Consider the following 23818-nt stretch of genomic DNA (forward strand, 5'->3'; position numbering starts at 1 on the left):
CATATCCATCTTGTAGTATGTTCTCTGGAAGCTAAACAAAAAATTTTATAAACAGATTCTGTTGACTTTTTAACACAGTTGTTTGGTGATTTAGGGGTTTTTTTGTTTTTCATTTTTTTAAATACCCTAAAATGAATTTATTTTCTTAAATCAAAAATATGAAATGGAAAGAAATTGTGTTCTATAGGTGTCACTTTGAAAAGTTTTCTAGCAGCACAAGAGAATTATGTTTTGACAGATCATTTTCCCTTTGATGGCTGTGCATGCAGAAATTCAGGCTAAACAATAATTTCTTGTAGAATTGTCCCATCAACTGTGGGTCTCATGCAATCACTTTTCTGAACCCTGCCTATATATACATTTCATGGACAGCAGTAATCATGTAGAAAACCAGGATCTAAAATTAAGGGTGAATAAACAGAAAAACAGTTCTGAATTTTCCTTAAGCAACAGGCTTTGACACATCCATAATCAAAGAACTGAACAGGAATAATTCTCTAGAAATTGCTCTTAAATCTTGGATTTCTTACAAGATTAATGTAGTCTGCCTGTAGTTTTTCTGTTCTAGAAACCCTTTCCAGCTTTTGACAAAGGCAAAAATCATGGATTGCTCTGTACACCCCAGCTTAGAGACCAGTGAAGTTTTAGTACCATTCTTACTCAGCCACTGTACTTTTTATACCTATCAGATCTCTTTGCCTTACAGATTTTTGCCAGTGTTGACATTTCCATTGTTTTCTATCTGCCTTTTATGTAAATGCTATTTGGTTAATTAATTTGGAATACAGCAATGTGGCAGGAGCATCTAGTGAAGTTTTACTAGGTCTGTCACTTTAAGTTATTTTCAAAATTTGCTTGTTATAATTATAAGTCCTGGGAAAAGAAGGTAATTTCCTTACTTCCATGTGTATCATATGTATTCACTAGGGGAAGGCTGTTAAGATGTATACACATTTTTAGTGTGAATATGTTGTTTCAGTTGTTCTGCACGCTCGCTCCCTCCTGAAACTCATTCAGCAGACTGATTGTAAGACCTTAATGCCACCAGCTTCTTCAATACTCTTAGTCTTTCTTAGACCAGATTTACACGAGAGAGCAGTGGGACATCAAAGAAAAAAAAATGTCAGGCCCTGGAAGAATGAGATCCCTATTACTCTTGACACAGAGCTTTGTATTGTGAACTCTGCTTTCTGAATTATTCTGAAATTCAGATCTACATTTTCCTCCTCTTTGCTATTTATGATGACTAGCTCTGCTGCCTCAGAGAAACTAAATCATTCAGAAAAAGGGAAGAGAACAAAACCTCAAAAATCTAGGAGAAAGTAGAAATCAGTTTTCCTGAGGGAAGAGAGGAACTATTAGCAAAGAAAATCTCCAGAAAGCCAAAAGAGAGTGGAAATGTTTATTTGGGAATGCAATCTGTAATTCTGTTGCTATAAAAAGCAGGATGTTTGGTTTGAGGTGGTTATTAACATATGTTTTGTTTCAAATTTTAATAGCTATTCATGATCATTAGTAAAGTTCTCGATTTCTAGGATGTTGTCCATGGGAGTAAAGTGTAAGGAATTAAAACTAAAGTCCAAATCCTTGTGAGAGCTGATGTTCCACTGAGCTAATGGGAAATAACTATTGCTGATTATTGGCATATCAGAGATTATGCTATTCAGAGTCATAGAGCAAAAAGAAGTCTCCAAGGTTTTTTTTGCACACAAGACAGCTTGTGGCTCAAGACATAAACAATGCTTTGCCAACAAATCATTTAGAAAACCAAATGGAAGCCTGAAGTAAAATTCTGTTTCATAGATATCTAAATGACATTTAGTCTAGTGGCTTGACTATTTGCCTGTTTTTCTGGTTGCATGAATAAATATATCTAAGAATTTTGTATATGTTGAAATACTGCATCATTAATGTTTTTTCCTAATGGTGTTGAATGTTGCCATGCAAAAACACGGCCCCATGTACTTGAGGGTTTTTGGTTTTGGATTTTTTTTTTAATCTGGCTCAATTTCTCTTCTTCATTTGGGAACAATTTTGGCTATACAAGCTAGGTGTAAGAATGGGAAAATGCAGAATGAAGTGAGGAAAAATGCAAAATTAATCACTCTGCAAACACTTTTATCTATTGATATTTTTAGTCAGGCAACAAACAGGCCATGAAGACTCTCCTGGTTCTTTGACTAAGAGAGGGAATTAATGAGATACTCTTTCTTCATGACATGCCCCAGTGGCACATTGCTGGCAGCTGGCCATTTATTTATCTGTGAGCACCAGTGATCAATAGTATCCAAACCATTTTCTGTTTGCAAAACAGTGTCTTTGGCTGTCTGACTGCCTTGGCAGATGGTCCAAACACAGAATGGTGATGGAGGCTGAGTGAATGCCTGTGACTTCTGGCTTCTGGTTGTTTGAGGTTTGGTATCAATATATCATTAAGAAATGTTAAGACATCTTTCCTGAATGAGTAGCAAAAATTAAGGGACATCTGTATTCATCCCCTGACTTTTCCCATAAGTTCTTAGGGGAAAAATAAAACTAAAATTCCCTAAGTTTTATATATAGTCCAATTGATATTTTAATTTGGGATTTTTTTTTTAATTTGGGATCCCTTCTTATTCTGAAAATAATGTAGAGAAGAAATTAAACAATCCTCTAATATCTAAAAGTGCCAGGTTGGTGAGGAGAGGGAAAATAATTGAAAGAGTAGGAACAAGCATCATCAGATAGGACAGAAGGGACCAAGCAGATACTTTTAACAAACAGTCTAAGAGAACTTCCTTAAAATAGACTTTGAAGATATTTATAGAAACTGGGAGAAGGAATGTCTTCTATTCTCTTGCCAAGTCCTGTAGCTGTGCAATCATGTGCAACAGCATGTAACACAGAATGCTGTTTTGATAGGAGGTCTCTTTAGGAGTGACTGGTCCCAAAAAAAAAGCCAGAAGTGATGAGTTCATTAGCTTGAAGGTATCTGTGCCAATTAATGAAGTCAAATTGCTTTCAGTGGCTGTAAATCACTTCAGGGGAAAGAAAGAGAAATTGCACTGTCTGTATTTTGCTGTGATGCTAGATTGTCACACATCAGCATTTTCTTTTCCTGTATAAATGAGTTTTGCTGTGGTCCACATATTTCTTCCTTAGATAAAAGATACAGAAATGAGGAAATTAAATCAAGGCAAGCAAATGTGGCTTTTGAAGATGTCCCTGTCCTTTCTGTAGATTGTGCAGGCCAGAAGGCAATGGGATACTCTCATGTCTATATTCCTTTGCCATGTGAGTGGTGGTAAAATAAACAGAAATAATTTTTCTTTCGTGGTTAATGAGCCACAGAGCTTACTATGGTTTTTCTGCTGGTCTTTTAGAAGAGTGAGCTACTGACAGAAGTTCCTTTAAGGGGTGCTGGCACAACCTGATCCAAATAAAGCAAAGCAAGAGATGGTTTGGATATAGCTCACATAATTCAGACTGGAGAACTTTTCCTTTTGAAGCCATATTATACATTTCTTCTTTTATGATACTGCTTAGATTGTGTCTACATTAGTAGTCCAGAAGGCTAACATTTTTGTGATTTAAAATGTAAAAAGGAATAAAATATTTTAGCAAGAAAACACTTTCTGCAAGAGAGTCTTCAGATATATTTTGTTGGAAAAATGCAGTTGTCTAAATTATTTATTCCATATCACTTACTGGTTAATAAATGTAAAAATTCATTTGTTCCTACATTATTTGACAGACTGCCATTACCAGATCATAAGTTTATGGGCTACTGGAAAGTCGATCAGCCAGGAAATGCACAAAAGAAAATGCTGTGTCCATCAGAAACTCAAAAAATAGAAGTAAAGGTTTGTCTTTTAAATTATTTTTTTATTCATATAATACTGGTTTTATTTACTGGGTTGTGACAAGTCTAAAATGTGATTAATTTCTTCAGGAAAAAGAATGTGTACAAGGCATGGTCCTTGTTGCTTGTTCTTGGAGTTTTTACACTGACTAGAAAAATTAGCATTTTCATATACCTAGCTGTCACAGTGTAAGATGTTCTTGAAAACCAGTAAGCTTGGCCAGAATTTCTCGAAAAGAAGTATTTATAAGGATATTGAAAATACCTTATCTGAAGAAACTTTGTAGCTGTCTTGGATGGTTGGGGGTGGCCAGTTACAGGCCCCAGATCTCAATTTTTGGCTATGATCAGTGACTGAAAAGAAGGCTGCTTTCTGTTTCGATTTTGCTTGCAGCTGAAGTCTTACAGCTCTTTGGCACTGGCAAGTTTGAATCTGAACCTTTGGTACCATTTGATCTGCAGCCCAAGTTTCTAAGTCCTTTTCAGCTCTGAGTTCTTGGCTTAACTTCAGTAATTATTACTCCAGTGAGTAAGGAAAACCCTGTACTGCTAATGTGCTGTATGGGTGAGATTTAAACTTTATATAACAAGAAATTGCCATATAATTTCCTTGAAACAGAAATATTCTGGTATTTTCCTTGTATAAACTGTGTTTCATCAGTACATGCTATCTCCTCATGCTACTAAGTGATAATGGTTCCAAACCATGAAAAGACTAAAGAGGAGAGGCATGAGGTTTCTATGCCATAAAGGAAATGGTAGTGTGGACATTCAGAGAGTTTATATAAAAGGCGTTTCCTTTTCCCTTTAATTTGTTTTGTAATAAATATAAAATTATTTAGTGGTTTTTTATTGTTAATTGTATTACAGCATTAAGAAGATTTCTGTATTTTCATAATGAATGGGGAGTGGAATATTTTAGGAAGCCCTCATGGTTATTATTTATTTTAGGGCCCTGTGTACTTAAATATTCAAGGCTTTCCACTGGAACGACATGAAGCCAGGTCCATCAGTTTCACAGAAGAACTTGCTTTTTGGACACTGCCTTTAGATGAAATTAACATGGTTTGTGACGTCACGGTAACAAAAGGTACAGTAAGAAAAGCTACTGACTTTTGTAATGATCTGCAGCATTACAAAGAGGTGAGATATCCTGAAGATGAGGAGGACTGGGCTGTTGACTTCTTAAGTCCTTACCAATATCCAGTGGCAGAATATTAAAGGGCAATATGAGGGATTTCAAGTGTAGTAACAACACTCCAGTGCATTTACATTAGTGTGTATTTTTAGATATGCTTGTGGTAGAGTATAGGAATAATACTAGGAATTGTAATATGAGAATTAAAAATACAGAGTATGGGAGTGAAGTGTAGGAATAATAACTTACCTTTTCCCACTTTTTTTTTTGTTTTTAATAGTAGGTGAAATACAAAAATAATCCACTGAAATTGGTGCGTAATTTCACTGAGTCAGTGTGGTCATTAAGGATACACATCTTTCTCAAGCTAAGAGAAAGATGTGTAATTAAAGTAGAACACAGCCACAAATCTACAAGTTTGTTAAGTTTGTGTGCTCAACCCTGCACTACTTGACAAAAACAGTTCTTTGACTTTTCCTCTCTCAATTCAGTTTTAATAGAAATCTTTTAACTTGGAGAGTGCTGTGCTTTATTCATCTGTGCTTATACTGATTCTTTCTCACTGGACCAAACCTGCCTTAGTTGCCTCTACAGCTTATGTCCCAGAGGGTATTGCGCCTATGGGAATAATTATAAATGTTTTTAGGGTTCATCATTAAGCATGTCATGATGCCTTAAGATTTTAGCTTTTTTAATTTTCAGATCCTGTACTGCATTAGTGTATAACTCTGAACTCCATGCAGAGTGTTAGTAAGCTCTATTCCCATTTTGGTCAGACAAAACAATCCTTTCAGGCCTGAGAACCAAGGCCACCCTCACAGCCTCAGGCCCTGAAAAGTATAAATAAAAGTATATGGCAAGGAGCAAACTGGGGGAATATGACTTCATTCCCTGAAGCTGTAATTGGACAATTAACTTCTGATATGGAAATAGACAAAACATATCTGCCTGAAAATCTCGTGACCATTGTCCATCTTGGGTGTAGCCTCTGCAAGGCTTTTGCACTGCCCAAGGTGTATCTGTTAAAGGCCTTTAATAAATACCTGCTTTATTATCTAAATTTGTCTAGCCTCTGTCCTAGGTAGCCATTCCAAGGCATCAGTCCTTTATTCCAAGGCATTCCAAGGCATCCATCCATTATTATATATTATGTACAGATCTTTAATGATCAATACTGGAATGCTGCTCTTTCTATTTGCAGTCCAATTTACAAGTACATTAGCAGGCTTTCATGGAAACAAAAGAGAAATTAGGTAGCTTTTTATTGGTTTCAAGAATTGTCTGAAATTATTCAGGAAGGTGGTTTATGTGAAAAGTTCTGTATATTGTTTGTACAATGTACTATGTTTAATTATTAAATACATGAATTTAAAGGGAGGATAGGATAGGATAGAGAAAGAAGAAAGAAGATTATAAACCAGCAAAATCAGAGGAACATACTAGCAGCTGGCTGACACTGCAATCATGCCTACACAAATGTGTCTTGGACTACCTGTTTAGAGTTAATAGTGTTGTGGCAAGATTCTGCCTGTTAACATTTAGTTAATATCAAGAGATCATTTCTCTTTATCTCCCTTGTCAACAGTGATAATTTTTCAGTACTTTTTGCTATATCATCTGCCAAGTTTATGACATCTATTTCCAGAAGAAAAATGCACAATGTCAATAGCCTTTCACTATTTTGTTTTCTTATTTCAGAAGAGGAACATAAAAATATTCTTTATGTTACTACATGCAATCCTGTTTCCTTGTACTTCATGAACATTTCTGGTAAGACTGGATACTTTGTGGATCTTTATGACCTCTTCCCAAGAACTGTTGGAAGTGTCTGGCAACCTTTTGTGACTGCAGCACCACTGGGAAATCCACTTAAAGGTCAAGTGGTTCTACATGAAGAGGAGGTAAAAAAAATTAAATTCTAGCTAAATGTTTAGTCATGAGCAAAGTAGTATCATGAGGGTATGTCACTGGGGACTACCTCTATAGGCTGAACAAGGCTACCTCCTGCTGAATGTTCTCTCTTTTACTGTACTTGTAGCTTGAGAGTTGCCTTCAGCTTTAGTTTTTAAATGGAGATTTTCCTCTTGTATTCTTTAGCTGGACAATGTCCTTTTCCATTCTTGAAGATGAGTTCTACCTGCTTATCTTCTCTTACTGATAGAGGGAGATTGGGTTTATGGGAGAAAATGGGAGAATGGGTCAAGTTCAGGAGTCTTGGTCAAACAGCATATGTTTGCAGAGTAAAATGTTTTATGGGAACTTAAGTTCTACTCCAATCTTGTCCCCCTTTTAACTTTTCAACTAGTATATAAAAGAGACATTTTCTGAGTCACCAAGTAAAATGTTGCTTGTATTTGCTCCATATTTGTTTTCTAATCCTTGTATTTCTTCTTCTCTAACCTGTGAAGTGTTGAGACTAGAAGGAAGACTAAGTAAGCCTTGACATCCAATGCAAATTGAGAACTACTAACAATTTCAATGTTGTATAGGAATGTGTTTTTTTATTGATGGAGGGACAAAACTACCCTTTGTTCTCTCAAAAAGGAAAGAAGCCTAGAAGTTTTTCTTTTCAATTAGGTGAAAAAGCCACTTCATAGGTCTAGGGGACTTCACCTCAAATTTTAGGATAGCTAATTGAACAAGAGCCAAAAAGTCCCACCTGGGAAATTTAGTAGAAAAAGAAGAGAGCAAAGAAACTAATCGCTTTTGTAAGGTGTTTTACCAGGAGCAAAAAACTCCTGCACCTAGCTCAGTTTTTCTCTGTTTGTTATTTTGCCTGTTATTAAACCTTTTTGTTTCCAACACTGCAACAGAAGCCATGCTGCTGATTTTTATGCCTCCAAGAGTAGCTGAGCTATCTTGGATGTGTAATAGACCTCCGAAAGCGTATTAGACCTAGCTCAAAGAAGTTACTATAACAGGGTTGGTTTGACTTGAATGCTTTTTTAAAGACAACTATTGCATACTTTGCACTTTCCCTTACTATCTGTGAGCTGATTGTAACATTTTCAATTCAAAATTTCTTTTCCCAGGAGTGGGAAGAGGCAACAGTATATACCTGCTGCTACTGTTCATGTTTTAACATTAAAAATACTTTCTTAGGCTACCTAGCACTCACTGTGGTTTGACATGGGCATTAAATCAGTCATTATTGTTGGCTGTTTTTTCCTTTCTTTGAATTTCTTCTGTCAGTGTTTCAGTAGGTGAGAGGCTTCAACCTAGAAGAATTTTTCCTACATTGAGTTGGGGTATTAATAGTTTTCAGTCATTTCTAGTGTTTCTGCAATGCTGTTGTTCCAGGAACATTTGTCAAGTGTTGCTGCTACTTTCTGGTGTCAGATGCTGCTGTTAAGCTCGGAACCTTATGAGAAACACAATTCTTCTGCCTTTGGTGGAACTGCCTATGCAGGTGCAGCTGCCTCTTGGATACTTTCCAATGCAAACTGGAAACAGTATGATTCTGAGGTTACCAAGAAGGTATTCTGAGGTTACCTTCTTGGTAACCTGAGAATCATACTGTTTCCAGTTTGCATTGGAAAGTATCCAAGAGGCAGCTGGCTATAGAAATGGCTATAGAAATACCATTTGGGCTATTTTGAGGTGCACATAACACATTTTTTTGGTTCTAAATAATTCTTGGCTTCCTTTTGAGAAGTTGATGCAGGAAACTAAAACAGATGGCAGTCTGTCTTGTATCTAAGAGTGTTTAGAACGTCTCACACTTTTTAATATAAAGCCAGCAATATTCTTTGCATTCCAGATCTCCAAAATTCCTACCATTTTGTTTTTAACCAAATCACAGTAGCATCTGGTGTCAGAAATGAAGGGGTTTCCGTGAAGTGTTAGGTATTTATCTCAGAGTCTGGTTTTGGCTATCCTCATGGAATATACCTTTTAGTGATGGTACGATAGATACATTTTTCAGACTCTGAAATAAAATTTGTGACATGGAGAGACTATAGTAGTTCAGTGTTCCTTTACAGATGACTTCAGTCATGCTATAATCTCATGTTTTTCTCTAACAAAGCTTAAATATTGTCAGTTTCAGACTTGCCTTTCTTGGCAAGTGCTACAGGTGAATACATCCTGTCTGTAAATAAGCTTGTTTTACACAGGAAAATAATACAGAATTAAAACATTCTGAATGTTTTGCATTATCCTAGAAGTTTCAATATATTTTTACCATTAAGGCGTACCTTATTCACTGTTTGTGAAAATACATTTCATTTAATTACAAACTTGTTTGCAAAAAGTCCTATTCTTAGGACACCATTCAGAAGTAATTTTAGACTTCTTGAGAACTTAAACAAGCAACTTAGAAAACAAAAAAAGAAGGAAGATTATTCTCTTGTATATTGCATGCTCATATCCATGGACTACATTGGTAATTTATTTGGGGTGGTTCTTAAGTGAGCCATTAAAACAAAGGTTAGATGAGTGCTGCTGTTGTTGTCTTCACAACCACTGCTGTCCTTCCTTATGTTGGGTTCAAGTGTTGAGATCTCTAGTTCCCACTGAATCACAAGAGGGATTCTCAAGCAGTGTAGTTTTTATACATAGAGCTTAGGTTTTATTCCTAACTCTTCCTACAGTGGAGCCATGGAAAAACCATGTGCTCTATGCACCTGTGAACTGAGGTGGATGTTGCTCTGTATGAAATTTAATCCATTATTATTGATGTTAGCAGGTAAGCATATGGCCTAAGATAATCATCCAAGTACCTTCTGTATTTGCTGTGAGAACAGAGATGACCTGAAGAGCATTTCTTCTCAGCTCAAGTAGAATATGATTAATTGCCCTCTGGAAGTTCCTGTCTCTTTCCACTGGCTACAGAAAGAGGCTTGATATATAGTCAAGGTGCCTACATTTTAGGTGTGCTAAGATCATGGGCAGGCATAAACTCAGAACTTGAAGAATTCACATGTTAAGAGAAGTAGATTAGTGGCACATCTGCATTACGAGCAAGGCTACAAGTGTTAGCTAGTTGTGCCACCGTGCATCAAACGAAACAAGAAAAACAAATAATATAAATAATATGCTAATCTCTAATGCTTTAGAGATTCATCTGTGTTTAGTTGCAAGACTAAGAAGTATTAACAATATTTGTAAAAAAAATAACTTGCATCTATTAAATAAACTGGCCACTTGACAGCTGCTATTTCATAATAATCAATATCATCCATTAATTAGACAATACCAAAAGCAGCTTTTTCAATTTTTTTTCTTTTAATAAAGGTCTTTGGAGATTAATGTTTCTGACTAAATTATAAGAAAGAATGATTTTTAAATGGATGATAACCTTATTGGAAAAGATGAAATTATTATATTGTGGCTCTTCAAATAAGCTTGTGGGTTTTATCTTGTTCCCAGATAACATCCGTCTAGATTCAGTAGAGCCCTCCAGTAAAATAAAATGAAAAATCACCATTTTTTCCTGTCCTTTTAAATAAAAATTTACTGTAAGTAAACTCCTCAGGGATTTAACTTAATGGCACAAGTGGGAGATTTATCTGATTTTTAGCCACATTTACATCTTCTTGGAAGAAAGGTTGATGATTTTATTCCTCATGGTGGCCATTGGTCTCAGTGAGTGCAAGCTTTTTTGACTCTATCTTTTTGTTCAGACTAAACTCATAGACTTTGAAAGGACTCTGCAGAAATCTCAAGTAACTTTGTAAGATGGGAATTGCATTCATCTTTTCAAAGCAGCAATGCCTCTGCCATCTGTCCTTCCCACAAGTATTTCAGGGCCTACTCTTATTTCCTGCTAGAGCTTTGTGCCCTCTGTATGCACTTTTCTTTCTGCATCTCTCACATCTACTGCTCAGAATGAGAACAAGTACAGACACAAAAGAGTTTTGATAACTTTTATGCATGATTTTATATGGGGCTTTAGGAGCAAACTCCACATGGAGAATTGATTTGCTCATAAATTAAGAGCACACTTCCAGGATTTTTTACAAGCACTTTACTGTGTTGAAAGGCCACAACTGGACAAACAGAGTAACCTACAGGCTACCTCAGGGAGCACAACAAACTTTGTTCAGGCAGTGTCCTGCTGGCATCCTTTAACTCTGCTTTTATCTTTCTTGGTCAGGAAGTGGGGTGGGGGGGAAGGAAATGCTCTTCCCTGTCCCACGTGCTGCTGCAGTTCTGTCAAAGCTCTCTGATAACAAGGGAGTGAGAGAGTCTGTGGCACAGAAACTGACACAGAGATCCACCTCACTCACCTCACTCACATGGAGGAGATGGCAACCATTTTTTAAAAGAAGATTTCTTTTAACAGTTTGTGATCTGGCCTGTAGCACTAGTGAGGGTCTGAATATGAAAGTACCAGTAGCATAGTAATTTCTGTGACCTCTAGTCCCCATGATATTCTGATGTATGTCTTCAGAATAAAGGATGTATTTTCTTATTTTTTTCAAAACCTGGTTCTTTTTTTAAAATATTATATAAGACTTTCATTTCTATGAGTACATGTCAGAGTAAAGATCTGCTTATATAGAAATGTGTACACCTTCTGTAGAAAGGGAGAAGGCCATTTTCCATAAGCACAAAGCTTATACCACTACTTGTTGTTCTCAGACCTTGAAATATCAAATGTCAAATATCAAACAGTCTCCCAAATCATCTGAAAGACACCACTTGCATTAATTAGAACACCAGTAATCTACTTGCAAACGTTCACCTACCTCTGAAGATGAGATGGTTTGAGCCCCAAGCCATAAATTTTTGCACAGACTTTTTCCAATTGAACCTGATGAACAGTGTGTTAATGTTTGTATCTGTTCCTATTATTTACAGTTTCAGGGTTGTAATGTTTCTATCACTCAAGTGATCCTTGAGTAGCTCTAATAGAAAAGGTGGGATGGGAGGCAAGAGGATGTATGATTACCCTGCCAAGCTAAGGATCAGCCTCAGTCTGAAGCAGACTGTGTATGCAAACTTGCTTGCTGAGGACATGAGCATTGAGGGCAGAACAGATCAAAACTGACAGTGAGTTTGGGGAGAAGAATACAAGAACATTAAACTGAGTTATTTGCACTGTGCCACTCTGAAACTTCCCCAAGCTCTCCCCTCTCTCTGCAAAACCATAAGGAACAACTTCCCATACCAGCAAAATGAAGTCACAGTCCTGTTTGGTTTAAGAGCTTTTTAGAGGAAAATGCTGGCTAAAATAAAAACAGGACTAAGGAAAGGGAAACTTTGCAGTAACTAAAAATAAAGGCACACCACTTCACAAGATTGGTTATTGCATCTGTCCAGAGTTTGGAATTCCAGACACTGGGGTCGGGAGGTCACCCAAAGGTTACTTTTCTCCCAGTCAAGAACAAACAGAGCGGAATTGCACACCAACGTCTTCTCCCAGCCCACTTGAAGAGTTGCCAGAGCTGCTCTTGGATGTGTTCACAAGTGACGCAAAAATCTATTCTTAAACACAGACAGAATATACATCAGTCATTTAGCACAGAAGGAAGCCATTAACATCAAAAGGGGTGGAGTAGAGAGGCTTTTTATACTACCAACTGCTCTCATAAATTTAACACTAAGTGGAAGAATGTAATTGATTCATATGTGTTCTTTGTCTCACGTGGAAGGCTAATGCTGTTTCAGAATTGTATAAATGAAATATGGCAGAAAACCAAAATCCCAAGCAAATGCCCTATTTTTTTTTCCTGAATCACATTTCTATAATTTTAGTTTGTAATACATAAGCAAGCTTCTTTTTTTAGAAATATTGAACTTAAACTGAAATTCCCAAATGCTCCAAATAACATGATAATATTTTAAATACTTTACCATATTTAGCTTCAAATTACTGTCATTATTAAAGCTAACTCTCACAAATATTTCTAGTGAAAGTATGAAGAGTACTCAAAGAGAACAAAACTGCTGTGACTCAGATTGTTCATATTTGTTTTATTTAGGGGAATTCGTGGGAATTTACGTTTTACTTCCTTAACGTCTATTGTGCGTTATTGCACATGTTGTACGTAGGCAGTTTACTTTTAGTAAGTCCTTGCAGAACCTAATGTCCTTGCAGAAGTGAACGTTTCCTTGAATGGCAAACAAAAAATTGAGCCCAAGGCTTAATTAACTTATTCATTTGTACCTTTTGAATTTCATTTGATGCAGTTAAGGCTGGCCCTGAATGCTTATTGTCTTGAATTCTTAGTTAAACACATTAGGGGCAGCTATAGCACTTTGCAAAAAGAAATGTTTAAAAAACCCCCATCATTTGATAGCATGTATATGACCCTTAGGCATCAAGCAATCAATGAGAAATCTGAAGAAGTTCAAAATTTAGCACACCATTTTTCATGTGATGGAGATTTGCACCATCCCATCTGCTTCTGGTCTCCATCCTTTTGCATCATCCTGCTATCCTCCAACAGCTGTCCTACCTTTGACACTATAAGCTGTCAGAGAGTGCAGGTCACAGAAGGATTGTCATCCCCTAGGATGTTTAATATCCACAGGCTCTACAGTATCAGAAGTATGAACTTGGAGAGAAAGTACTAAGCCATTTCTTCTTTCACCAGTTTGTCACCTTCAGTGGGACTTAAGCAATAGCTACAACAGAAAAATGGTAAGAAAACATAAAAACTGAAATGAGGTATTTTAGTGACTTGATAGAACTAATTGGTATGTCTCTTATCTGTAGCTGCATCTTAGACATGTAAGCCATATTAATCCAGTTTCTAGATGTTATGCAGAAGTGAATGTGAGATGTATAGATAAAATGCTGTGGAAAAACTGTAGTATCATTCCAGCCCTTGCATGTACTTAACCTCTTCAATTTCTCTATGAACTTCGAAATGAACCAAGAAAATCCAGCTTACGTTTTGCAACAAGATCTTAATCATCTTTTCAAAATGCCATAAGTGGCTCAAATTGCAAAAGTGCTTCAGATAGATTTGTTGCAGTCTCTTAAGCAAGCCTGAGACAAACGTGGATTTGCTTTTCATTTTCAGAGCAATGTTGTGTTGTTGCTGGATACAAGCAACGGTGCCCTTCGCCGACTTTTGCTCTCACCAGATGTTCAAGACTCTCCTAAGAGAGCATCTTGGTGGAGCAACAAGGAAGAGAAGGTGAGGAATAGCACCTGCCCCTATTATACTAAGTTCTTTTAAAAGCAAATGTCAGTATTGGAAAAACAGGATCATTAAGTTTTTCCTGGTTTTACAGCCCAAGCATTTATTTAATTGTTTACTCTTAAGTATATCTAAATATCTTACACATAAAATAGCATTGTTATGGACTAGTGACATAAAAAATATAAATAAATTTTCTGAAGATACGTGTCTTTAAAATATCCCTTTTTAGGGCTAGAACTGGAAGTAATGGAACATTTTGTTACAATGAATTATGTCCAACATAATGAACGCAATTATGATACAAATTATGACTCGGAACAAGGCAAGCTAGGTAGCATTTTGAGAGGTAATTAAAGCTGTGGATTCTTCTAAATAAATGAAAAAAAAACTAGTACACTTTCAGAGTCAGGGAAACTCACTGGGACAAATCTAACAAACACTGATTGTCCTATGATGTATGTTTATACAGAGCAACTACAAAATGTGCCGAGAGTTTTCACACAAAAACTGGCTGGTGTTCTACAAAGAAACAGGGTAAGAGTAAATTATATCCTTATATCAAATTGATTTAAATCAGATCTCCTTGTGTATATCCCTAACTGATTATTCTTTTCTTGGCTTCCAATTTTATAGAAACCACCTTATTGTACTGGATGTATTGGAGGGTCAAACTCACACCATCTCACTTCCAATCAGTCTGAAATCTGTTTTCCTGGTGGCTGAAGACCGGTGGCTCTTGGTGGAAAATGAAACAAATAAGTTAGTTCAGCCTAGTTTTCTCAATGCCATTATTTCTTGTTTGTGTCTCATTTGTGTTCAGGAGTTTCACTTCTGGTCTCAAACTTGTTTTTTTCTGCTTGTGAAACTGGCTGGACTTAAAAAGTTGGTGTTTAAGATGCGGATTTGCTGTGGCAAAAATGCAAATAGACTTTTAGAGTGGGAAATGAAGAGGATATTCCAGCCTCTGAAATTCTAACTATCATATATGTGGTAATATTAATTTTACTAAGGTGATATTGACCTTTAGAAATGAGAATGTTGGTGGACCTATCTCTGGAAATACAGGCATGCAGTCCAGAGTTAGTGCCTGCTTCCTTTACTTTCATGGTCACATGAAAGAAATGTTACTCTGCTGTCTCATTTTTATAAATGCACAGCAAATGAAAGTGTGTAAATAGTTGCCAGAAGACAAATCTGCTATTTGCTGGCTTACCCTTTCCTATCTCACAGATGTTTGGGAAATTATATTTGGTTTTAGCAAAAGGTGTTGATAACCTTGTTTATATAAATGGAGAATGTTTTCAGTGTTTCAGAAGATAGAAGTCCTTGTTTAGAGTGACAAGTTTAATCAGGAATTATTATAAATGTGTATCTTTTCAGGAAATTTCTTTTAACCAAGCATGCCCATATGGACGCTCAAGGCAGTGAGGTTTGCCAGCTGCATGCATTGAGTGAAGAGCCAGCTGACATGGGATTTGGCTTAACAACAGGTACTGAATGCAAGCTTGGCTAGTTCCTTTTTTTTTTGTTCTTTTTGTCATTTCTGTTTGCAGCTGCGCAAACAAGACTCTTTAAAGGTCTGAGTAGCCATCTCTCCTATTCTGTTTTTGCCTCCTTATCATGTTTGGTTAATAATAACAGCTTTTCTCAAGGCATGGCACATTCCATGCTCAAACTTCAACTGGTTTGAATAAAGCATTTTTGTTTCATTCGAGCATTCAAGACCCTCAGTCATGGACTTTCAGGAAACAGACAAGCATATAATATAGAAAAGGAAGAAAGATACTAGGCAGGTATTAGAACAGGAAAAGAAGGGAACAAATATACCAATGGTTCCAGGCTGTAGACTGTTGCAGGTCTGCTACTCACATTCAGATGAGGTAGAAAACATTTCCCAACCCTTAGAAAAATACAAACCACCTACGGTTAAAACAGAGCAGAAGTCACAGTTTCTGTGCTTCTGTTGATGCAGGACACCAGTGGGGCCATCACACCTGTGTTAAAAGATAGGGGGAGTTTGATCAATAAAACTCCCAGATGGTGCTAGGCATTGAGGCCTGTCTTAGTTACACAGTAAGGCAGAAATCTGCAATGATCATCATTCTGTGTGGTAAGATCTATCTATCTTCAAATCTGATAACATTTTCAACCCTGAACATTTGATCACGGTGCACAAAATCTTTAGTGTTCTTGGTTTAATAAGACTGGAACTATATGTGCATCCCATCTAACATATATTCATAGGTTTTGGTCATTACATATCAGAGAGACAGAGGAAACAAACAGAGAAACCACTCGATATCTCGTAAAGAAGGAACAAGTTTTGTTCTGGTTCTTGTGGCTAGCATAAATAAGAAAAATGAGATTAACACAGTGTAAACATGGTACAAACAAATATTATTGACAAATCAAAGGGCTTCATTTACATAAACAGCAACCAGGTGGATACCAAAAACTAACCATAGCCTAAATATCCAGAATCCTTTTTAACTCTTGTACAGTTTACTCTACCAACTTATCAAGTGCTATCAGAGCACAGTAGTTTCCTTCCTCTTACTACCTTATTTAGAAACCATTCTGGAGTATCATTCCTCAGATGGACAGAAATGTTATTATAATTTCCAGTCTCAAACTATTTGTGGGCAGTTTATTGCTACATGCTTTCTGTGCTATTTTTATGCTTTGTTATCTTGTTTCTTCTCTTCCAATCTGAAATGTTATCATATCCCCTGTCTACCTTTTTCTAAATCATCCCGCGAACCCCAAATGTAGCATCTTCAGTCTGTTCTTGTTCTTTGAGGCAGAATCTGTGGCAGGAGAGCTAAAAAAAGGTAGACCAGTGTCGGTTTAATGCTGATCCAGACCATTTATCCTTTGAGGGAGGAAAGATTTCTCCCACTGCCATGTAAACAAGATAGTCTTGTGCTCATCAAAGTGGAAACAGTGCAGAACTAAAGATAGCAGGTTCTGTTGGACTGTGTTGGTAATTTGAGGCAAGGTTAAGGGCTTTCACAGATGCACAGAATAAAATTCAGCTTTTCTTAGCTTAAAGACAAAGGAAACCAAACCATTATTCAACAGAAATGCATTACAAATTACAAATAACATTATTTAAATTACAAAGACAGCAAGAGAGTCACCCAAGAAATGTCACATTGACACTTACCTGTGCAAACCTATGTTTTGCCTTCTGGTGCATTTGCATTATAACAATTTTCAATGAGAATACATACTGTTTTGTTCTATTCCATAGGCTTCCTGCCTCATTTGTACAGCAGAGAGCAAAATTAAGTGGTATAAGCAACTATAAAGCTAGTATTTCCTGATTTTAAGTACTTGACTTTACAAAAATAGGATTATTTCCTTCTCCTCTGTGTTATAGTATAGTATAATCAGATCTTCTGCTTTTTAGTAATTTTATGCTCAAAGTAATAGCCAATGTTCAGTGCTCAGCACTCTTATAGTTAATATCATTTCCTATTGCACATCTGGGTTTAATGACTTTCATTTTGTTGAATTTTCCTGTTTAGTGTCTGAATTGTGTGTGCCTCATGCAGTTTCAACTGACCAGCTATCTTCAGAAAACCTCAGTGCAGCTGTGGGACAAAAGATCAGCTCCCCTAACAGGATCTTCTCAGATGAGCATAATTATGCTACTATTGTCATTGGTTTCCCAGACCTCTTGGTAAATAGCATTATTGTACAATGAAATAATACAGTCTCATTTATTCTGCAACCCGTTAAGTACCTGTTTACCAAATGATTGGAAAAAATAAGGGAATGACAGCAAGGGAGAAATTCATGTAGTGTACACCATTTGTTATGGTAGTCTAATCTAGAGGGATATAGGTGGTTTTTTAGGTAATAAGAAATGGGATAATACAATGTCTAGCACAGACAAAATACATTTTTAGTAAGCTCTGAACACTGCTGGCTAGAGTAATATTTTCTAAATCATGTATTTTTACAGCTTTTTAATTAAGCATAACCTCTGAGAGAAAGGATATCTATATAATTTTGAACTGTTCAGTGTGAACTTCTTGCCCAGTGTGCAGCAGGCAGCAAGACTAGATCAAGGAAAAAGAAAAAAACCATACAGAAAATTATAGCAAAACTATAAAGCCCTTTCACTACTGAATAATGTAGCTATGTGTAAATACTACATGTAAGTGTGCTCACTGCCATGACACAGTTAGAAAAGGATCAGAAAAGAAAGTGAAACTTAGCAGTCTAATGACTAGGGCTGTTGCAAAGAGTAAAAGCAAACTCAGGGGAAAAACAAGCAGTGTGTTTAATTCTTTGGACTTTTTAAATATTTGCCTCCTAATGGTACATAAAAAGGGTAGTGATTATGGAATAAATAATTGTATGTCATGTTTGTTTGATAAATTGGGGCAAATTATAAAATGTAACTGTTAACAGACATGAATAAGCCAAATGACAGAAGAAAATTCTTTGCAATCCAAAATTATTCAAAAATATGTTTTGTCAATAAGACTGTCTCTGCAATTAGCTTTTGATTTTTCCTTGATTTGGTTTTATATTATCGGATGGTTTATTCAAGCTGTTCATATTACTTACAGTAGATGTGATTTTTTTGCTGGAAAAGGGAGGTGGTCTAGAGGAGGGAGGACTAAAGAAGCTGCACACTTCAATACTAACACACCAATGTTAGTGGTGAAGCATTTTTGGCTCTGCCTGATTTAGAATGAGGCACCATCATTCCTCATACATAGTTTTAGATATCCATATGAATTTCAAAGTGGGAGTGCTAAGGGTTAATGTAAGAGTGATGGGGCAAAACTTCAGGTTCAGTGTTCAGTGCTTGTGATGTAGGTGTTTAGTATGAGCAAGGTATCTGAGCTCTTATTTGTAGTAGCAGTGCTCAGTTGACCAAACACTGAGACCTTGGAGATAATTTTTTCACCAGACTCTTTCAACCACAGTGGGAGATGAAGCCACTGGCTTTCATGTAGAGACCTACACTTCAATCTCTGAACCTGGAGCTAAGTCCCAGCCTTATTGCTTATCTTTTAATTAATTACTGGAATATCTATTTGCATTTGTCTATATTAGTGGAAACCTAATAGGTTTTTTACATGGTTTAATTCCAAATCAGGTTATTTCAATGCTTTCTGTTCCTGGTTCAAGTAAAAAAAAGTCAATTCAACTTCAGATCTTCAGAGCATCTTGATGCCTAAAACTCATGTAGATGGTTTGTTGGTTTTCACCCCTGTAGGAGTTTTTGATGACAAAATAATCCAGGTCATTCCTTGTCACGTGGTAGCATAAGAAGTAACCACAATAGCCACATTTGATTGGAAATTAAATAAGAAGTGTAACTTATCTAGAAGTGTTTGTTCTTAGATTCAATAATAGGGATGTTTTCTTCAGTAGACACCTTCTCTTTTGCAGTCTCCCAGTGAAGTGTATAGCTGGAAGAGAAACTCCTCTCTGAGTCATAAACGTGCTTCTCCTTCTGATGCACTTTATTATGGAGCCCAGAGGAAAACAGGAGCTGCAAAACAAACCAATTGTGTTACTTTATTGGCTTCTAATCAAATAGTCCGAATTTTAGCACCCGGAGATGTGCCCCTGAAAGACATTTACCCAAAAGGTAAGAGGTTCATATTCCTGTGCTGCAACACACTTGTTTTTTGTTTTGTGATCTGCTATCACTCATTAATTTTTCCAGAATGTTCCTTAATAGTCACAGAGCAAGCATTTGAGAAGGAGGGAGTGTAGTTGCACTTAGTTTTAAAATTAATTTGAGTCTTATTAGCATGCTGAATTATACTTCTGAGGAATTAACAGGATGTCTACACTGTGGATATCTCAGTAGATGGGATTTCCTTCTGTCTGCAGAGGAAACCCAGTAATAGAAGATAATTATTCCAGTTTAGCAATTGGCTTTCACCAATATTTCCAGCTTCTGCTCAGTGTCACACAGAGATGCAGCAATAAACTTATTATATGACTAAATCAGAATTCTATCCCCAGCAGGGAAAATAGGAGAGGTTATTTTGGGAATGCATGTAAGCCTGTCTACTTCTTTGTCTTTCTCTTCATACTTTCTCAATATTTGCACTTGTTTTGGTGGGGATGTTGCAGAGGATATCTCTGCCTCAGCCTTTAAATCTCCTTTTATGGACCTGTTGTCCACAAGTTTATCTGGTGCCTCTCTGAAGCTATGCATTTCCACAGCAAACTCACAAGTTCATGATTTTTTGTGATCATCTGATCTCTTACCAGGTTTATCAGGTGCCCCTTATTCTAGCATTGCAGGCTTCAGTGAGTAACAATTCTGCATTCACCTTAACCATCGCCTTCATGACTAGACAAGCTTCAGTCACTCCTGCCTTCTCTCCAAACTGAAGAGACCCAGACTATTTAGTTCTTCTCCTGTCCAAGAGAACCTTGCATGAACAACATTCACATGCAGGGAAACCATCCTCCCTTCTGACACTAATAAAGCAGGTGTAGACTACAGATCTTCAGACATTTTTGTGCTGCCGTGCCAAGCTTTCTGTTGTCATTATAACTTTAGCTTCTTCAGTCAATAACTGAAAATACCCCAATTAGTACTAAATAACAGCATTTGTGAGTTTTGCATTAAGTACCTTTAGGAATCTCCAAAGTTTACTATCAAAAGAGAAAATGCCCAAAATATTTGTGTATGGTAGAATGGCTTGATTTCATCAGCACAAGAAGCTATTCCTGATTTAGTCTCTCTGTGAACTCTCTGACCCAGACTAAACATTTTATTCCAAATTAACTCAAACAGAGTGTACAATCTAATCTGCCTGTCCTCATTTAACACAGATCAATTTCCCTATGTAGAGAAACCTTTTTATTTATTACCAAGAGGATAAAACATTTACTTGACTAAAGAAACCAAGTCAAGGATATCAACAAGGTAGAAAATTTCAGTTACCTCCTTTTGTAACTGAAGGAAAGATTACCTCTTAAAAAGATTAAAGTTAAGAAAATCAGTTGGAGTTAGAATCTTGGAACTAATTATACAACTTCAGGCTGTAATCTTCTCATACTTTATAAAATGCAGAAGGGTCAGACTGGGTCACTTTTTTCAGGCTTTCACAGAAAAAAATAAATCAGAATCAGAAGTAGATGTTTTAGAAGGTAAGTCTTCTGAGCTTTTTGTTAAAATTATTTTACTAATTTGGGAGTGAGGGAGGTATCTTCCCTCAGTGCTTCCAAATGATACCTAAATTGAGATCTTGACTACTATTTCTAAAAGCCTTTAAGTTGCTGTGCTATATAACACCTTGTATTGCAAGGTTATTATAATTAAAAACCAGGAGACATTCTTCATGAATCCAGGATACCAGTAACCTGAGCTTATTATCAGTCTGAGAATTGGCTTCTGTCTGACCAAGCAGTTTAATATTTTTCTCAGATGTGATGAAATATATTTATGAATAGGGATTGATAGCTTTAAATGTATAGAAAATTGTATGAGGTTTACACAGTGCTTTATGGCTACTTAAGTTGAAAGATTTCATGCCTTGAAGATCATTATCATTGATTTTTTTTTTCTGAATGATGTTTTAATTTTTTAATTACAAAGACTAATTTTAACTGAATCATGTTTAATGTAACCTTACTGATTCAATTAAATAGGACCTAAGCAAGACTCTAGGTCTTCTGTTCCATAGCTTTTTTCAGGACTTTTTCAAGACATTTCCATTTAACAGTTAGTGGCTGGATTTTCTAGTGGAGGAGGACCTATGAGGGAAATCCTGTGGTGACCTGTGGTACTCAACATGTCATGAAAAAAATTGAAAAATTAATTAACAATGAGGTGACAGCTATTCATTGTAGGAAGGATTTACCATGGAAAATTATGAGAAAGACTACAATTCTGAATGCAATAGAAATAACAGGTGAAATTCAGTATAGATGAATATGTGGAGAAAGAAAAAATCCTAATTTTGCATCATAAAAGATGGGGATGATGAGAACATCTTAAAAGCATTATTTTCCTTTCACAAGAGATGGTTTCATTAAGATAGCAGTTCAAAGCTCAGTAGCACTTGAAAAAATCAAATGAAATGTTAAGAATTACTAGGGAAGAAACAGAAAAAAGCAGAGAACGTCTCTGTGCTGTTGTACAAATCCACATGTCCTTAACACTGTTCAGTTTTGGTCCTCCGTCTCAAGGTGGGAGAAGGCTGAACTGGGATAAGTTCAGAAAAAGACAAGAATGAGCAAGATTGCATTGGCCAACCCTCCAACATGTGAAGACAAGATCAGGAGAGGTACATATGGTAGAGTTCTAGAAAAACATGTATGGCATGGAGATGTAGAAAAAAACAACAGTTTTGCACTCAGTACCAGAGTTAGGGAGCAGCTAATGAAGCTGTTAGGAACTTCATCAGAACAAACAAGACATAGTTCTTCATAGAGTACTAACCTGTGAAACCACTTCCCAAAGGATGTTGTGAATGTTTCTTTTTCCAAAAGAAAACTGGACAAACTCCTGGAAAGGTAACTAAATGCATAGATATAAAGCAGACAGCACATTGAGTTTAAGAAGCCCCTAGACTGGAACTGGTTGGTGGCTTGAGGAAAATACCATGTGCACTGTCTGTTTTTACACATTTCAAGCACCTAACTACTCTTGGAGACAGGATACTAGATTTGAGGGACTTAGTACTGCCCTTGTTATGGCACAAATCAAAAATATTTCCAAGTGAAAAAGGGAAGAGAGGAAAAGAGAAACATGTGTCTTTTGTGCTCACTTGGAAGGTAATAAGGTAGTAGCCCTTATGATCCCGATTTGAGATTCTGTTTTTGCAACCTTCTTTGCTGGGCTGTTGTTTCTTTTGGAGTTTACCTCTCAGTCTCACTAATTGACAGAGTATTTGATTGAATACACATTACTTGCTACCAATTGCTGCTTAACAGTCTTGGTCTCTTGAAATTCAGTGCTGCTTATTCCTATTTGTGCTCCATTGTTTCTGTATTGGAAACCTGTAGTTACTTACCTGTGAAAGTTATATCTTTCCCTGGGAGATGGTAAAGGGAAGCAAAGGCATCCTGCTACATGAAATCAAGTATGTGTCTGTCCCTTGAAGTTCTTGCACTATTGTCTTCTGTTGCCTTTGAGAAGTTGTTTTATATTTTTGATTTTGTTTCCATATCTGTCAGATTTTCTTTCTCATCTTCTTGGACAACTGGTCAGTTCTGGCATACAGTCTTCCATTTCTATTAATAATTCAAAGTACTCAGCCAAACTCTAGCATGCTCCAATATGTACTAGTGAAGCTGTTCCAGGAACAATAAGCAAAGAAATATTTGTCTGTATGTTTTATTGGAACTGTAAACCAAATGATAGTTATTTTTGAAAAGAAATTATAACAAGTAATAATTTCCCCAAAGTCTGCCAAATAGATGTATGGACACAAAATAAACTCAGACAAGAGATCATGGCAAAATCCAGCAAAGAAGAATTAATGTTTATTCTAAAAACAAGACTGTAAAGACAAGGGACTACTTGAGATCTAATATTTACTTGGATTCTCAGCACTTTCTATAGATGAACATAAACCAACACCCTGTTACTGAGTTTGTATCTCTTTGAGTATGACAGTAACTGGAACATGTAGTGTAACACAATGTTACCAAAATAGCCCTGACACATCATCTGGTCCACCTTTTTATATAAGGACAGGATGACAGGATGACACGTGTAGTCTCTTCTTAACTGAGGTTTGTCCA

General features: G+C 36.4%; 1 protein-coding gene across 1 annotated transcript in view; it reads left to right on the forward strand.

Moving 5' to 3' along the window:
- Positions 1–23818, forward strand: part of VWA8 (von Willebrand factor A domain containing 8) — a 183209-nt gene that overhangs the window by 115527 nt on the left and 43864 nt on the right. The window contains exons 27-35 of the mRNA XM_066545030.1: positions 3734–3842; positions 4793–4931; positions 6678–6880; positions 13955–14071; positions 14547–14611; positions 14711–14836; positions 15458–15567; positions 17608–17762; positions 19493–19694. Of these exons, the coding sequence (XP_066401127.1) occupies positions 3734–3842; positions 4793–4931; positions 6678–6880; positions 13955–14071; positions 14547–14611; positions 14711–14836; positions 15458–15567; positions 17608–17762; positions 19493–19694 (1226 nt within the window). The remainder of the gene's footprint in view (positions 1–3733; positions 3843–4792; positions 4932–6677; positions 6881–13954; positions 14072–14546; positions 14612–14710; positions 14837–15457; positions 15568–17607; positions 17763–19492; positions 19695–23818) is intronic.

This window comes from Molothrus aeneus, chromosome 2 (assembly GCF_037042795.1).
Source record: "Molothrus aeneus isolate 106 chromosome 2, BPBGC_Maene_1.0, whole genome shotgun sequence".
NCBI classification, from domain to species: domain Eukaryota; kingdom Metazoa; phylum Chordata; class Aves; order Passeriformes; family Icteridae; genus Molothrus; species Molothrus aeneus.